At 34.2% G+C, this 19,213-nt stretch overlaps 1 protein-coding gene across 2 annotated transcripts; it reads right to left on the reverse strand.

The window, feature by feature from the left end:
* Window positions 1-22: 22 nt before the first annotated feature.
* Window positions 23-17,371, reverse strand: LOC103984665 (DEAD-box ATP-dependent RNA helicase 13). Of its 2 annotated transcripts, XM_018826733.2 has the most exons (16): window positions 17,119-17,371; window positions 16,701-17,006; window positions 16,123-16,310; window positions 15,656-15,850; window positions 13,641-13,817; window positions 11,395-11,783; window positions 9,319-9,499; window positions 8,820-8,942; window positions 8,626-8,742; window positions 7,953-8,057; window positions 4,067-4,207; window positions 3,832-3,897; window positions 1,736-1,888; window positions 701-782; window positions 558-614; window positions 206-447 (listed from the first exon to the last, which is right to left on the reverse strand). In XM_018826733.2, exons 1-15 carry the CDS (start codon window positions 17,300-17,302, stop codon window positions 559-561), a joined length of 2,463 nt encoding a protein of 820 aa, XP_018682278.2. In that variant the 5' UTR covers window positions 17,303-17,371; the 3' UTR covers window positions 206-447; window position 558. The 2 variants fall into 2 exon arrangements, with proteins under 2 accessions (XP_009400487.2, XP_018682278.2); XM_009402212.3 differs by having other exon boundaries at window positions 23-614.
* Between the last annotated feature and the right edge of the window lie 1,842 nt (window positions 17,372-19,213).

Consider the following 19,213-nt stretch of genomic DNA (forward strand, 5'->3'; position numbering starts at 1 on the left):
AGGAGTGGTTGAACCATCAGTATAACATTATAAACAAGTGTATTAGATTTGGATTGATGTTCTTCCAAAACCGTTGAGAAATAATACAACAGATATTATGATATTGATGTTCCGACTGATATCATAGTATTCTTGGAGGTGGTGGAACTGGTGACAGTGAAGAGCAAGGGAAATAAACAGATACGAGAAGGCTAATGAGCACAGGTACAGAAACCAAATCAACAAATATCACGAATAAAGTGCCAAAATTTTCACTAAACAAACCTCAAATCAAAAATTTCTGACCAGACTTGGCGATCAATGCCAAAAGTTGCACGGTACAACTTCCGTTAGACTTTGATCTCTGAGCTCCAAACTGAAAGTGCAGATCGAACTCCATGATGCTACTGAGACACCTTGTTTTTATAGTGTTTAATGTCCATCTAATTTCCTCCGTGAATACTTAATCTGCAGCCGTTTGCTTCAAGGATGAATTCAAATATGAAATGGCAAAGTAAACAGTACATGTAATCTTTAGGGTAAGATATTAATTGATCAAGTACTCGCCAATAACGTACGCTAGTTGATACCCTCTCTCGCCTTTTTTCTATCTTTTCTCTGTTTCTCACGCTGACCTGGTGCATAAGAAGCGGATCTTATAATCAAACAAATAGTGCACCAATAAAAGCTAGAAGCTAGAGCAAGAGAGAGTGTAACATACGCCTTTTTTCATCCCTCTTTTTACGCTTCCAGGTTTCAGCCTGCCTTCGCGTTTCTCTCTTTTTGTCTACGTTAACACAAACCTGGCAAGAGTGTTAAAAATGGCAGGTTGTTAAAAAGAATGAGAATAAAGCACCAAGGAAAGATTGTTGCAACAGATCTCCCAACCCATGATGAGTTGGGCAACTTGAAAGCTCTCTATCAAATTCTCAAGAACTATAATAAATATATCAAATAAATCATCAGGAAATTCATCAATGATGAACTAAGTAGTCAAGGTGACTATTACTAGTTCAACAAAGCACAAGTTCTCTCTTGTGAAAACATTCTTGAATGCGTACCAACAAAAAGCAAATGATGAGGAGAAATATTGTCCTTTTTAATGTTAAAACAATTCAGATGATTTGTCGTTAACCATGACCTCAACTGACAGCAATAACTAAAAAACTATTACCTCATATAAATCAGAAACAAAGAAACAATACAGAAGGATGGAGATGCAAATAATAGTTCTAGAGAAACCAAAGCTACTGCAATCCAAGACATCTTCAACAGAAAAGCCAGAATTTTTGTGATCCGACACTTTTTAAACAGACCAAATATGATAGGTTCATATGAAGCATTCACTCGGTTTGCACGATTACTAACACAAAGCAAAATAGGCCACAGACAGAAAGTTGATAATTGGAGTAGAAATTTGGTAACTTCATGTTCTGAGATTCATCTAGATTCTAAAAAACTATCCAAATTCCTTTAACTAGCCTGACATGGATCCACGAAAATCACATACATTAATGATATGATCAGCATCAAAGAATTTTAGTGAAGTATAGTGAAGTGGTGCGTGAAATGTTCTCACATCAAAATTCCAGTAAATATTAAATATCAAGCTGCATCAATGATGCAGATAATTTGCATTGCAAATGAGTAGGCACTAAAAAAGTCACTTCAGAAAAGAGTTACAACAATGTCAGAAAAGGTGTTCAAGTAAAAAAATAAAAAAACAAAAACCAGTTTATAATTTACATCACCATACCTCATGACCAGAACTGCGAAGAGCCTGAAGTGGTTCAACAAAATCCTGACCAAGAACCACAAAACCAGCCCTCTTACTAGAGTTGTTAGCATCAACAGTGTTCATCTTCGATAACTGTTCAAGTTGCTGCTGAAGGAGAGGAGAAACACCGGCCTGATGAAATCCAAATACAATAACTATGAAGCACACTGGTTGAATAAGAGATTAGGAATCCAAGATTTCTACTGATAAAAACCACAAATGCTACTAGAAAAGATGATCTCCATGATGACGACAAAAGTTAACATGCTTTTATTCGGCACATATTAAATTTGGAATTTAATAATTCCGAAAACAAAAACATACTTCACTAAAACATCTAGAATTTTTGCAAACATCTAAAATATTGGATATTTATATTATATATATATAAACACTGTACAGATGCATAAACCCTCACAAATTGCATTTTCTAAAGTGCAATAAGATGAATTTAGATTTAGGAATTCCAATGCTGTTAATATCCATTCAATTTTGCATCTAACTTGCTCCAAAGGGACTGCAAGCAGAACCACACAGTACATAACATTATGCAGGGACTGTATCACACTCCATAAAACTTTTAGCACAATTAGAAAAATTCAATAATGCAATTCAATACATTGAAAAGAAGATGGCAATAATTCGCACCACACCTAAGTAGCATTTTGCAAATAATCCAAAAAAGGAAATCATTGACGCCAGATAGTCTGCAACTGACTAAAGATCATGAAACAACCATAAAAATACAGAATACATATTTTAGTATGGAACATGAAATTTAAGAAGACCAAATTTTACTTAAAAAAATTTCCATACTACTTCCATGACATTTTGCAGGGATGACAAGAGAGTCCAAGTAAAACTGTCAAAGTTGAAAAGCTGAACATCAAATATCAGTAAATTCATCTAGCACAAAAAAGCACCCGTGCATGCCCATCTCTACTTTAGTGTTCCACTTGGACAATAATGATAAAACAGTTGATCCCATCTATACAACAGCTAACCTGGAACAATGTACAAACTGCCCAGAGCCAATAGACTTTACTGCAATTACAAGATAAACACTCTAAAAGCTCTGTCTAGTTGGGCTATAAGCTTATAACTTACCCTTTTGTGATGCCATAAAGATGAAATTACCCCACACATCATACGATATATATAATTCCTTTAGGGGAATTTAAGGAGGAAAGGAATCCAAGCTGAGAATGATGCAAGCCACTGTGACGAGCCTCCAGGTCACTAGAGCTTACTAGGTGTAATGCATGCTCTCTATGTAAAGATGTCTTACACAGAAATACAGTATCAACTGCCAAGAAATCCATTATTGGTTCTACAAAAATGCCCCAGCCTTCTTCTGAAGGTTTAAGCCTTAGTACAAGGGTAAAACATCTTCCTAAGCAATGAGAGTTCGAATAATAGAGGCAACCTCTTTGGCTGCATAGGTTGCCTTTTGTGCTCAATCGTCTTAGAAATGATGTGACACATCATCAACAGGCCAGAGCCACAAATCAGCTACACTTTGGAGCATTTGATGTACTCAGTGACAATGTGCATTAAATGCATGGACTTGAGCCAAGTTGACCAGAGGTTATGCACAAGGCAAATAGCAGCCAAGATGAACAAGTTCAGCATCATTAGCTCACAATCATTTAAAAACAAGTCCAATACGCAGTAGCAAAGTTGGTAAATGGTGTTGCTATTTTAATAACAGAAAAATATGACACCATACCAGTGACTAGCTCAACCACAAACTCTGCTCACATAGCTTGTAGTCATACTCCATCGAAAGCTTCGTTACTTCATCGAAAGTTTAATGCCATATTCCACTTAATCAAATAATTTATTAGGTTAGTCAAGGAAGTCATACTTTTTAGCTGAGTCAAGTTATTTAAGCTGTTGCTTGAAAAACTTAGTATATAAGGTTTGGTAGCCATTCGTAACAAAAATATTCAAAAAACACCATATGATAGAAATCTAGAACTAGTAGTCCAAGGAAAATTCAGGATGCAATGAATTCTTACACAAATAATGTATTTACAAACAAATATATCCAAGAAAACAAATAGGAAACTTACACCAGCCAGAAAGCGATGTGAGAATGTTTTTGGTTGGAATGGTTGTTTTAAGTGGTCATTCAACTCCTGCACACACACGCACACAACCCAAAAGATGAAAATTCAGCATAACTTTTCAGATGAAGATGGCAAAAATAAACAACAATTAAGTTCAAATAGCTATAGACACATGTTTGTTGTTTAAACATGCAACCAAAATGATTATCGCCAAATAACAGAAACTATTAGAAAATACCTGCTGCAGCTTCTTTAATTGAAGGGAACTAATTTTCTTCTGCTTATATCCATTTACTACATCTTCTTCACTGGCACTCTCCTCCACTTCCAAGCCCAAAGACTCAGCATTTCGCATTAACCAACTCTTATTGACATTTTCCTGAATATGAAGCCAAAAGATGATGAAACCCAAAGACAACTCAAACATCAATGCTAAACATTACATGAATTTGTTTCATCATTCCAAAAATAATGACAAAATAAAAAGATTCATGAGATGGGTTAAAATTTAATTCCAATACCATAGACGAACCCTGCAAACCTATACATGCATAAAAGACTAAAAGATCAAAAATTATTCGAAGTTTGGATATATTGTGATACAGGCATATAGTAATCAGTCAGACTGGTACAGTACACTTGATATCCATAGCACGAGGTTAAGGATAGATTGCAGCTCAATGAAATTCAATCAGAAAAATCATCTATCATGTCATCAATCAGGTAGAAGGGTGGCAGGTAGAAGATCCAGGCAATCAACAGACACAACAATAACAATAACATTAATTTTCCCAACTAGCTGGGTCAGCTAGTTGGATCCTTTTTGCTACCAAGCTATACACAAACAGTATGCTCAGTTAAAACAAGAACATTTAGATTTTTATATATAGTTTCTATGAAAGACTTAGTATCCCTCTCTCTCATTCAACATAAGTAATATTAATTATGTCATCTAATTACAACATGTATATGTCTCCTTCAAGCATACATATATCATCTTAAATGATACTTCCTTATTTTATTCTCAATCGAAGTTATGCCTAAATGCTCACAAATAAAAATATTTTTCCATTCCTAGCAACCCACACATCTGCCTCAATAATTCCACCTCAGTGATAAGCCTTTTGTATATTTACGTTCCTAACAACCAAGACTCAAATCCATAAAGTGACTTACCTAGTAACTGTTTTATAATTTTTTAAAAAAATTAAAGAACATCAGATGGTCATACAAAACTCGATGCCTTTCTCCATTGTAACCATCTAACTTTTATATTGTGAATAACATCATCATCAATTCCCATTGTTCAATAATCGATCCAAGATACCCAGAATATTTACCTACTAAAATTATTTGGCAATTAATCTTAAATACATTATCAATTCTTCTGTTAGCATTATTGAAATTATATCTAATACATACTGTTTTATATGCTTAATTTAAAACCTTCATTTCTAAGATTTATATCCATAACTCATGTTTAGAATTCATTCCATCGGAACCATCATCAATTGAAACAATATCATCAATAAATTGCAAGCACCAAAGGGGTTTATCCGGTATATGAAAATCCATCCATTACCCAGGGTCTGCCGTACCGAGCCATACCGCCCGGTACGGGCGGTATGTACCAGTCCGACAGGTTTTCGGTACGCGGACCGACTGTTACCGGTCCAAGGCACTGTAGCACTGCTACAGTGCTACAGCACTTGGTACACCTGGGTGTACTGCTCGGTATACCGTACCGTACCGGTACCGAGCCCAGGTCGAAATACCGGTACGGTACGATATTACGAACCTTGCCATTACCAATGTGAACAGAACACAACATTTGTCTAGTGGTGGTGTATGATACCTACTTACTAAGGGTTTGAGACTTTATTCGATAATTAAAAAAAAAAAATTAACTACACAGCTAGTAGATTTTCATGGTTGATAGCGAGGTCTTAGGTTCAAATCCGTTCTTCACCGTTTACCCTTTAACAAAAAAAAAGTGAAAACTTAAAAGTTGATCCTTGAAGTAATCATATACTATCAGGTATGCATATTCCCTAAAATTCTAATAATAATGAGTACACTATCATACATATCATTTATATCATTGATCTAATTAGTGGCTACATCTTTCTTTTCTATAATCCACTATAATAAATCACTAACTAATCTATAATAGACTTTTTCTAAGTCAATAAAAACTATATGCAATCATCTCGATATAAAACCAAAATGATTCTCAAAAGTTCTCATTCCACATATTATTCCACCTTCAATCACTTTCCCAATGTTTTCTAGTATGATTAATTATCTTTATCATATATAATTAGAACAGCTTTAGACATCTTCCTTATCCTTATAAATTGATACTAGAAAACTCTTCTTCCATTCATGGGACATCTTTCTAATTCTCAAAATTTTATTAATCAAATTAATTAACCAAATTATTCATCAATCTCTTGAACTTTTCCAAACTTCAACAGGAATACTATCAAATCCCGCTCTCTTATCTGTTTTTCATCTGTTTAAATTCTTCTTTTACTTTATGTACTCTAGTTTATATTCTTTAATATTTCACTATTGTCCATCTAAAAATAAGTTACCAATAGAATGTCCATTAAATAAATAGTTTACAAAGTTAATTTCTTAATCATTCCACAAGTATCTTTTGATCTTCAACCTTTGTGTACCTAAATCCATACTATTTCTTTTTTTAGCTTTAGCAATTCAAACATATCCTTCCCCCATCCCAATCCGAAAAATAAACTTCCCCTCTCCTTAGTATTTAATTATTATAAAAATTATTTATTGTGACTTGTCATACTTATAGCTTCTTATCTATTTTTTAGCCACTAAGTATCTTTTAAAATTTTCCTCACTGCAATTTGTCAATTTTTAGAACAAGATCTTTTGGTAGTAATGCTCATTTAACATCAACAAACACTAGTAGGTAAAAGATAATAAATGCATATCAATTAACAATATTTTGTATTGGACTTAGCAAAGCTTTTACAAACAGCTAATGTCTGATCACCCCATTATTAAACCTCACTGATTTTGATAACTGACCAACCTTTTTCCATCATATCTTCCTCTATGCAGTTGTTAACCAACGGATGATAATTTGACTAGAAGAGATGCCAAATTCAGTGCATAAGTTCTTTTTTCTTTAAATTTCAAATACAAAGCAGTAAATCATAGTTCTGAATTGAGCAACTATCATATCCAAATCAATTAAAATAAGACTGAAATGCATGGACTAACCATAATTAAAAGTTTGGTACCCACCCATGTTGGTTGCTAACTGGACCCCACTGATACAGATCTGGTAAATATTGGCATGCCGAACACATTCAACAATGGCAATGCTGACCCGCAACTCACGGTACGTTGGCATACCAATTAGCACTGAAGAGGGTGGGAGGAGGAGGAAGAGGAAGAAAAGGTCAAAGTACAGGATCAGGAGAGGACTAGACGGAGGAGAAGAAGAGGTAAAGGTGAGGTGCAGAGGACAGGACTAGGTGGAGGAAGAGGAAGCAAAGGAGGATAACAGGTCCCACGGCAGGCCAACAGTGACGGACAGCGAGAGGCACGAGGCACAGGGCTCAAGACTCCTTCAACTAGGCCTCAAACATCTGTAGGGTTAATACAGGTTGTAGGCAAAGATAAACTAATGAAAACCCTGATCTGGACTTGAACCACCCAACATGAGCTAGCCCATATCCTGGTTCTCCATCGGACCGGTATTTACAACCCGGTTCATACCAGTACGGACAATTTCACAAACCATGGAGCTCACAAATAGCAAGAAACTAAAAGATATGAAATAGATCAACTATGCATATTAGAACCAATACATAAAAAAGGAAGTCTCATGTGACAATTAACCAAAAGAGTGTAAAATCATATTCTTTTAAAGTAGAGTAGATCTACAAAAAAATAAAAGAAATGACAATGGAACTTGTTCAGATCTTTTAGTAGATAGAATAATTTATTATTTACAACTAAACTTTTCTCCAGTAGTACATTATGGTTTTGTTGCCAAGTAGCCCAAAGTTATATCCTAGCTTTAAGAACCTTATAAAAATTTCCTAAAGACCACACAAATAAGCATATATAAGTTTTGGTACCTGGGAATTTTTCCGCAGAATCTTGTCAATTTGACGGGCAAGAGATAACCGCTTCAATATTTCAGGCATATAAGAATCATCTACAGGAAATTGTCGAAGGCTTTCCTGGAAACAGACAAAAAGTGATTAAGTTCTTTGAGATTAAGTTACTGATGCAATCAAACAGAACGAAAACAAAGTATCATAAACAAGCATAAATATTCTACCGTATATTGTAAGTTGCTACAATAAATAGTGAATTACATATAAAACTAGTCCCCGAGCTATCCACAAATGTCTTGACTGTAGTTACTGGGCTCAACTATTAGTCAATTTACAGTACAGAGTACGTGATCTTGTACCCTAAATGAGGGTTGTTACGACTAAATTACCTGCAAATGAGGGCAATTGCTAAAATTAGGCATAAGCTTGAGAGACCACATAATGGCATCTTCAAGTTGAAATTGGATCTGGCGCTCTAAATTACCAGGGTATGAAAATTTGAGAACCTCAATTTGACGATTATAGCATTAGTACTTTCACAATGTTATAAAATTATTACCCGCATTAACTAGATCGTGATGCACTTATAAGATAAGTATTATGGTTTGCTCTATCCCTCTAAAAGCAGAACTAGGACACAGCAAGCTGCAACTTAAAAATACATGTATCACATAGAAACTAAAGATATCACCTTAGACAATGACTTGCACAAGGCAAAAAATTTAGTTTTATCACTAGGTGATATCAATGCAATACAGCAGCCATCTGCAGAAGCACGTGCTGTTCTTCCACTTCTGTGAATATAAACCTAAAACAATAACAATAACAAGCTCAAGTTAGTAATGTTATAATTATGTTTAACAAGGAACATAACCTAGTACATACCTCTGCAGAATGTGGCAATTGAAAATGAACAACAGTTCGGATGCCAGGAATATCAAGGCCTCGTGCAGCAACATCAGTAGCAATTAAAACACTATGCTCATTTCCACGAAAACGATCAATTGCCTGATTAAGCAGCAGTGTACATATAATATGATCAGATAATAATCAATACTAAGTGAATACATCATGAACAGTAAAACCAACATTTGCATATTCCATCAGCAAATCAGTGTTCCATATTTAAAACCAAGAATCTGGACTGTCATCTTAATACAGGTTCCACACATTATTCGTCCCAACCCTATGAACATGGCAAGCTAAAATAATATTTAGCTATAATGGCAGGCCTACAAAACCCAACAAGTATATTCCAAATATAGGAGCACTTTTGACAAGGACTGTAAGTCAATTTCGACTGTTATGCAAACTAGTGAGGTATCTAACTATAATAGACAAGCAAATCATATATTCCATTCTTAAAGTAGTTACTAGTTAGTACCTTCAAACGGGCTCTTTGTTGCATTTGAGCATGAAGGGTCAAAGCATTGATGCCAAGAATCCGCAATATGGAAGAAATGCGTCGTACAGCTGCAATCGATGTACAGAAAATAATAGTGCGACCTTGGCCATGAACACTTAATATATAATATAGATAGGCCTCTTTAACTTCTTCTTCGCATCTGCAAGTTCCAGAATGCTTTCAACACTCGGTAATTTGTATTAATTCATCATCAAATTTACATGAGTAACCAAACAATAACTAAGCATCTCAAGTAAGAAAATTTGAGCCTAGAATTTTGGGATTCATGACGAGGAACATGTCGAAATGTTCTTTCATGATGTTCGACATATATAGAAAACATAATGACATAAAATTCAATCTCATCATAGATGAGATAAGAAGAATTGGTCAACTGTATACAGAGACCCAAATATTGACTTCTACAAATGAAACACAGAAATCCACACACTCAATAATTGAGCTAACTAAACATAACTTACTATGTTTATGATAGAAAGGGAGACAAAAGAAATTGTAATGCGCCAAATGAAACATGTATCTGTTATGTGGCAGTCAGGCCATTGTAAGTGGTGATTTTTCAAGTTACAGTTACTCTCTGTAAAAGTATCTTAAAGCAATATCATGGTCTCTGTTCGGTTTATAATAAGGTCAAATTGGAATTTCTTATTCTGGAGTTGTGATTACAATGATTGCCACAAAACATTCATGACATGCTTCTTCGAACTTGTTAACAAACTGAAACTTAAAAATATAAGATTTCTCTCAGTGCTGATAGAAAGTCGAAATTCACAGACCCTACTAGGAAATGTCAATGAAGCACCAAATTTTCCAAATTGCATCATATTATTTATATTGTCCTCCATACCTATTTTGCACTATAACTGATGGTTGATGGTAGCAAATACATAAACGCAATTTTCTTTTGATGAATAAATTCTAAGAACCATCGAAACTAACTCAGTTTCATGTCTGGAAGATCAATCACAGAAACTATTTATTTATTGAGGTAATTAAAAAAATATTTAAAAAAGAAAGATTTGGATATGGTTTCTATTATTTTTGAAAAAAAAAAAACATATGCTAAAGTTCATGGAGAAAGAGACCAAGAATCAGATCGCCCTATTTTGGGCAATCCAAGGTAGAAACAGGGGTAACGCCCAAAAACCACCAATACTAACATTCGTCTATCAAATTGCTTCTCATGCCAAAAAAAAAAAAATTATTAATCCTCTTAATCACTACATTTTTTTTACTTCAAAAAGCATTTCTCTTTAATCCATTTTGGTGATTGACCTCTCTATTAAGAACCTCTTTATGCTCATATAAAAGGATCTCTGTCTTCAGTGTATGGAGCAAATAGACCTCCATTTAAATGTTAAAAGTTTCTACCCAGATGCACCTGTTAAGTGCCATCTGCTAAGAGCAAATAAGAAAGGACAAATGCAGCTAAATTCAAATTGTTGAAATTTCCTGACAGGTAAATATAATGTATGTCCCATTATTGTTTTAACTTCAAAATACCAGTACCATGCTGAAAATTTGTTTGGCCAGGACAATATGGTACACCATCGTAACAATACCAAAATAACAAAAATTAGTCGCATGTGTTGGCACCAACATCCCGGATGATACATCAGTGTTTTGGTACAGTATCAAAAGCCAGTATGATATTGATGATATACTGAGGTATTTAAAACCACATCTCCAACACCAACAAGTTTTTAGCATTCATAAAAGGTTTTTGATAACAGACAATAACCGAAGCAAGTTTGAAAGGAAATAAATTCTCTCAGCTAGAAATGACCTACATCCATCTGCACAGCATACATAATATTTGAACTTCACGAGACAACTATGGTCATGGAAGGTATTTTTGGTTGCTCAATAAATATATATAGACAAAACTACAAAAACATAACTCAAAATGTCTAATATATGAGTTCCAATATGACCAAATCACATGAGATTGGAAAAAGATAAGAGGGAATGATTGCAGAATTTAACACCCATTAAAAAATCTAAATAAATCAGGATACAGGACAACGAGAATACTCGAGGAATGATTCTTCAAGTTTATGAGCCAAAATTGCAGCATTTGTCAAATCGACTATTGCAACGTCAGGTCTTATTCCAGCTCTCTCTGAAAGTGTTTCTATAGAACTTAGCCCATCTGACACTGATGGTCTTGAACTAGACAATCCTCTCTTGAGTTTTCTGCGAAAATTATCAGATAAGGCTATTGTGGCAGAGAACACAAATGTCTGTCTTTTCTTTCGCTGTAAAGTTGGAATGGTTTTGCATATTGCAGTAGGTTTTGAATTTTGCTCAATGGATCCATTTGTCATTGGTAACATGTCAATGATAGATTGCAACTCATGAAAATGGCCACTCTCTATCATCCTATCAGCCTCATCAAGCACGAAAAAGGACAATGAGTGCAGCTGTAAAATGGCACACTAGTGTCAGCAAAAGAAGTGAAAATTACAGAAGCTACTAGCAGAGAATAAAAGTCCATGTTTGATTCTATCTGAAGGATAATTAATTTGCATAAAGGACAGTCACCCGTTTGAGTGAAAGGATAAGTTATGAGTTCCACTATCCAGCTTTTTAATACTACTTCATGTGCTCCAACAACAGTAGAAATATACCTGCTGCTCAGTTCTTATGATGGACAAGAAAGTAGTTTAGTGATCACAACAACAGTTGTGTTGTCAAAAGAATATTTTGAAAAAAATATATAACAATAATTTTCGGTGGGACCAAAATTCTGAAAATTTAACATCAGCTTTTGGTTGAAATGTCTGTCAATACTATCATTACTACAACTTAGCACACAATAAGACGCACAATCAATCAAGCAGCCGTTTTGAAGTTTTCTAGCTGTTAATGAGCTACATGTAGAGGTAGAACATCAAAAGTTTGCTATGCAGAGACAAAAGCAATCTTCTACAAATATAAATAACATTTTCCTTGCAAACAGTCAATTAGTCGGCCTAATCAGTGAACCTGATGTGTTTTAACAAAATATTTTCTTTCTCCTTCCATGTTAGGTTATCATCACGTTGTTTTGTCTCCACACAAGCTGGTGTCCTCACCAATATAATCATACAATGATAGAAAGAAGTTTACTATCCACCACCAACTAAAGAATTTTCCAGCTATGAGATCACAATCTCTCAATGAACTGCTTAAATTGAGATTTACTAAATCAGTTATCTAAATGGAAGGATCCCCTTAACAATATGTGAACTTGTCACCTCCATATTTTATTTAGAAGAATCATTAGGTCAATTTCCATCATTACATAGTGTCAAGTATATTTATATCAGGCATAAACTATGGCAAACTATGTATGTGCTAGACAAATACATCTCAATAAAGCAATGTTCCCACTATATGCAGATATCCTCGGTTTATTTCTGGATACCACCATTTCATTATTGTATTTAGTATTTACCATCTTTTTAGTATTGTGTTTAAGACAATATGAACACATGCTAAGGAAACCAATAGATGAGAGGTGAAATTATTACAATGGAGAGACAAAGAGGTAGGGGAAGACTTAAGAAGACCATAATAGTATATAGATAAAGATTTAAATGACTCTTTATAGATAAGGCAAAAGATCCATGTAACCATTAACCGATTCCAAATAGTTATGACGTTACGGCTTTGTTGTTGTATCATTTTAGTACTGTCACAAAGACATAACACATCCAAAAGTAAATTTAAAGCTTAGAAATTAAAGCATACCATATCATCCAAAAAAAATTAAAAGACGAAGCCAAAGATCCATGCAACCTACTCAAGTATGTATAAGTTACATATCTAGACATAATATCTAATTTTTAAATTTGCTAATTGCTTTTATATTATTTGAAATAAAAGAATGGTTGTAAGAATCCATGGCTAAAGCACAGCCAAAAAATGATTTTGCTAAAAAATGAATAAGTTTTCCTCATTATATGATTCCTACATCTCAACTCCTGAGCACATAATAAATAAATTGAGGTCCCTTAAAATTCTTGCAATCAAGGGGAATACAACATGGAAAAATCCACAAAACAAAAGATGCATCAATTTAATGTTATTTTGGACTATGTTTAACACTTTCCTAAGCATGACCAACCACAACTCCCAAAACTAAGTGCAGTAAACAGTGTTGTTACCCTTCGTCATCTTCCCCCATACAAAAAATCATAATATAAAATCAATTAATTAATAAGATTGCTTGGAGAAGCAGAATCGATGAAATAGTAACAAAACATGACCTTTGCTAAAGCATCAGTGATACTAACCTCCACGAGGTGTTGCTCTCCAGCTGACATAAGCTCCCATAAGCGTCCTGGAGTTCCAACAACAATCTCTGGCCTCCTTTTTAGAAGCCTTTCCTGTTTTTCTGTGGACATTCCACCAACAATAGGGACTACTTGAATATCAAGAAATTTTGCTCCTCCCTTCAGATGATCAGAAACCTAAAACAACCACCACCAAGCAACTGACGCTGAAATAAATATATAACAGATTCCAGTGACCTATCTATTTTCTAAACATGCTTAAAACAAACACAAGTAAACTGTAGCTGATTATAATATTGTAGACAAGAAAGAAATCAATAAGGAATGGAGAACATAGAAACATATAGATGTCAATCTTGTTGTTACGAACTGAAACAAAAATGAAGTGTTCCAAGTAATAATATTTGCCTCAATCAAGTCACAAATAATAAAAATTAAATAAACTAACACGGAGACTTCCATAGGCAAACAATCTTAAGTTCATAATTATAAATGAGATCTTAAACCTTTGAACCAACAACCTCCACAGATGAAAATTGACCAAATAAATGACCCAGCCAAAATTAAACTAATAACTGATTCTTAATTGAACCTCCCAATTCCAACAAAATGCACAACCTTTTTTTATAAGCTTCTTACTGTGATCAAGGAGGCAGTACCACACTGTGCATAATGATCACAATCTAGAAAACAAGCCCAATCATTATACAAGAAAGTTGCCTAACATGGGAAGGAAATGGACCATGCATGAAAGAAATTAAGTTTCAGATATATCAACAGTGCAAAATAGTTTGACAACTCAAACATGATTGTACCTACTCTTGTTATTTGCCTTCCAAAGACTCCAAAAATGTAAAACAAAACAATCAATTTATCTAGTACTAATTAAGTTATTCCCCTTGCTCCCTAGAACTTAGAAACATAAACAAGGGAATTGGATTCAGAAGCAAGTCTTAAACCTTCTGGTAGCCATCTGAACAAACTCATCAATTTGATGTAGACAAACATAATCTCAAATTTAATTCTCAAATAAATTAAATTCAAATACTCTGATAGAATATACCACTCCTGTCAAGGTTTTCTGCAATTAAGAAGGCCTCTAAGACAGTCAATGAGAAAGCTAAACTTCTAAATTAACTAATTTTATTGCATAAAAGAACCTTAATTCAAGCATGAACATTAAGGACTTATAAGAATCGACAAGAGCACGAAGCTCCAACCAATCTGGGGTTTAGGGAGGATCTCAACATACGTAGTCCTACCCATGTCCGGAGCCAATGCAAGGTCTGGAAATATGGCCAACAGATGAAGCCTTACCTTACAAATAGAAATTGTTTCCATGACTTGAACCCTAGTCAACCAACTTGCAAAGATGAAAGAAGCAACCTTATTGTTATGCTAAGGCATCTCCTCACACTAATGCCCATGACTTCTAACTCAAATAACACTATAAACTAGTGAAGAACAATACTTTATTTGTATATAAAGTACACTAGAAAATATCATCAAAATTCTCCCACAACTAGATTGTGAATGTTGTCACCAATGTTTCTTGAATTTGCATTATTGGTCAGTCATAAGTGTTCCAAAACATGGCTAGATTTGTCCATATAATCTAGAGAACTAGGCACATGGTTGGAATCCAACGTCATCCAAGTCTTATAGTAGCATCCTTATCTATAAATTGCTAACAAATTCTATATCATGTTTAAGAAATGTAATCACTAATCCATTATCCAATATAAAAGTTAGTCTCCTAACTTTCGCCTCAATGCTATCTCCTCTCCAAAATGCTGGCAGAAAAAAAAAAGATACAAGGAAAAAGGAACACAACGACAAACACAACCACATTTTCCTAAAACGTTAAATTCAAAATAAACTAAAAATGTAAATTCAATCGTATCAAATTGTTTAATTTTATTTTTCTTTTCAAAAAAGATAGTTAATTCCTGTGCAAGCTATTATGATGTAGGTAATAGGTAAACTAAAAAACTTTTGGAAATAAACATGGGCACCTGTAATGCAAGTTCCCTTGTAGGAGTGATAATTAGTGCTCGAAGAGAACCTCCACTGAAAACTTTCTCATCTGAATTTCTATTTTCATGGATCAATCTACCTTCTTTCTCTCTTTCTTCGAGGAGGCGCTGCAAAATAGGTAGTGCGAAGGCAAGTGTTTTCCCGGAACCTGTCTCTGCTGCACCTATGACATCCTATTTCACAATAAAAGTAGAAGAAATTGATCGATTAGGTCTCATAAAACATTATAACTCGTGAAAAGGTAAATGTTACTACCTACAATAGAAAAATTTTACCTAGGTCAATTTCCTCTTAGCCTTGATCTGTTTGGCCTATGTCATCAATTATCAACTACTAACTAACTAATGATTGATTATCGAAACAGGAAAACACAAAGTTACCACACAAAAGGTATAGTTAATCTGTCAGTTGAATGTGTGACAAAACTAATTCTAAAGAATCCAACCTTTCCTTGATGGGCAGCAGCAGGAATACAGGCTTTTTGTATTGGGGTGGGTTCCTTGAAACCAAGCTGACGAATTGACTTGACAAGAAGGGGATGAAGCCTCAACTCTTTCCATGCATAAACTTCATCCTCATCCAGAATCAAATTTTCATTACCATCATCACCAACAAAGTTATTGTGATGCTTATCTGTCAGAGCAAAAACTTAATCATTGGGATCCATATTTCTGAAGAGACAGAGGCAGAGGTTTGGCATAACTCTATCCACAAAACAGTTGATTTTATAATTTTGGTAAAAATGATACATCAGATATTGTGACCAAGAATCAAAATAGCAGAAACAAGTCAATGCTACGAATGAGAAAACGTTATATGTTCTTATCCTGGGTGTCATAAACCCTAAACCACTCAACAGAATCTGAATTCATAAAGATAAGATTGCAAAGAAGATAAATAATTGTTAAAAATAAGTGTTAAAATAAACAATTTTAGCGAACAAAATAATAAAATTATGCATTTTTAATACTAAATTCATGTTAACTCTTATAGGAAAAAAGGAAGAGGTTTAACTAGACGTACTTTTGTCTCTTCCCTCCACCGTGGATTCTCCCTTCGGCTCCCCACTTTCATCTGAAACTCCCTTCCTCTTCTTCCTTCTACTCTTCTTCTTCTTCTTCGTTTTGTTTTTAGCCTCTTCCTCACCTTCATCGGCATCAACAACACAAGAACCATCGGACCCTCCATTCTCTTCCCCTCGCTTCCTCTTCTTCGACTTCAAGTCGGAGTACAGCTTCTTCTTCTTCTTCTTATTTCCAGCTTCGAGATCCGGAATCCCGCCAATGAACCCGTACTCCGACTCGTCTATCTCCTCCAAAGAAAGAAACCCTAAACCAACAACACCAGAGAAAAACATTAGAAACCAAAAGAAAGAATCAAATAATCAGATCGTAGTGAACACGATGGATCAAGAGAAGGCGAGGAGGAGAGTAAAGGAGACCTCCTTCGCTGCTTTCACCGAGGAGCAAGAAGGAGTCGTCGGCAGGGAGGGACCCGTTCCAAGGGAGCGAGTCGAGCTGGTCCGACTCTGGCCCTTCTCCTCTCCTCGGAGGCTTCGCCTTCTTCTTATCTTTTCGCTGCTTCTTGATCGTGTTTCCCGGCAGTGGCGACGATGGCTTGTCCATCGCGGCGTCGAGAAGGGGGGGGGCAGCGTGCGGCGGAAGGACGAGAGTGGCGGTAACGAAGGGGAAATAAAGCCTAATCGTGAAACGGTTTTAAATTTCATATATTTTACGTCCTTAATATCCATTAAAAAATAAGTTAAATCATGATTATCATCAAAATTGGGCGAATTCGCGGAAAAAATTTTACTTTTAAAATCTTTGAATAACACATTTCAACTTTAAAAATTTTAAAATAGAATTATATTAAAAATTTATTAGATCCATCGTCATCAACTTGATCGATCAGGCTATTGCACACCTTTTTTAAAATAGCATTCGTGACTATATCGATCAAGGTATTACACATCTTTCTTGTGATCATCTCGTAAGAGAATGACAGACAAAGGCATCAACTCCTCTCCTTATAACGAGGGTATATGGGCCACAATCTCTTCTTCCTCACACCATAATCGACGATGCAAGAGGGACTTGTGGGCAATAACGAAGCCCCCCTATCTTTTCTCCCTTATAATCAATAACGAAAGTATACGATTGTTCTTCTTTCATTTCTCCTCTATAGTTAGCCCCCCACCCCTACCTCCCTTCCTTCCTCCCTTATAGTCGACGACAAAAACTATAAACAAGGGAAGGGGGGGAGGGGATAAGCTATAAGTAGCAATAACGCGAGCAGTTGGTAAATGAGAGATTGATTTATCAACAACGATAATAATAGTTACAAATGATTATTTAGGGGGCGAAGGGGGATGCCTGATGAAGTAGAGGCATGAGCAAGTGATGGTCAATAGGAGTAAAATGATCATTTGAAAATTTTTGAAAAGTATTTTTTTTTCAAAAATACATCAATCAAATTTTAAAAATAAAATTTAAGTTACCTAAAAGATTCTCTATTACTTCTATTAATTATTAAATTTTGTATTTTCAATATAATTAAGGAAAATATTAATATAAATTTAGCTTTTCAAGTATAATAAGCGAACAACTATAATCTCGTTCCTACAACTATAATAAACTTTTCAAGGATATATGCATGCTAAGGTAAATAAAAAATTATTATCTTTTGAAAAAATATATAAGATGAATTCTCCGATAAAATTATTCGCTTTTGGTTTTTTCTAAATAACATCCTTTTTTATACGAAATACCCCTGTTTTTGGATATCTCAACATCATTCTTCTTCTATTTTTCCTCATCTTTCCTTGATTTTTTTGTTTGGGTTCAATACATCAACTTATCAAGAATCGATCCAATAAATTAAACTGAATCAAGTAAATAATAAAAAAGATTATAAAGATGGAATCGATTCATCATATGAATAGATCTATAAGATGTGGGGACATAAAACTATGATGGATGATATCGAGATATTCGAGAAAAAAAAAAAGAATGTACTCATATTTTAGTAATAAAAATAATAAATCGACTGAAATGGTAAGTGCAAAGTATGGACCTTATGTGTTATTAATATTAATTATATTTTTTAATCGTAATCTTAATAAAAGCATTTGGTCTTTTATCACCATTAAACTGAACATAAGGTTATCTTATTTTAATGATTTGATTAATAGATCATAGCCTAAGGAATGACAGGATTTAACCAAACCTCCCGACTCTGCATTAAGAGGTCTTCTAGCAAACTGTTTCTGGCTAATTTGGACGGCGATGAACGACTTTCTATTATATATATATATATATATATGTATATATATATGTATATGTATATTTATATATATATATGTATATGTATATATATATATATGTATATATATATGTGTATATATATACATGTATATATATAAAAAAATATAAATATAAAATATATATATATATACATAGATATATATATATACACATATATATATATACATATATATATATACATATATATATATATATATACATATATATATGTAT

The sequence above is a fragment of the Musa acuminata genome, chromosome BXJ2-5 (genome assembly GCF_036884655.1).
Source record: "Musa acuminata AAA Group cultivar baxijiao chromosome BXJ2-5, Cavendish_Baxijiao_AAA, whole genome shotgun sequence".
Classification (NCBI taxonomy): domain Eukaryota; kingdom Viridiplantae; phylum Streptophyta; class Magnoliopsida; order Zingiberales; family Musaceae; genus Musa; species Musa acuminata.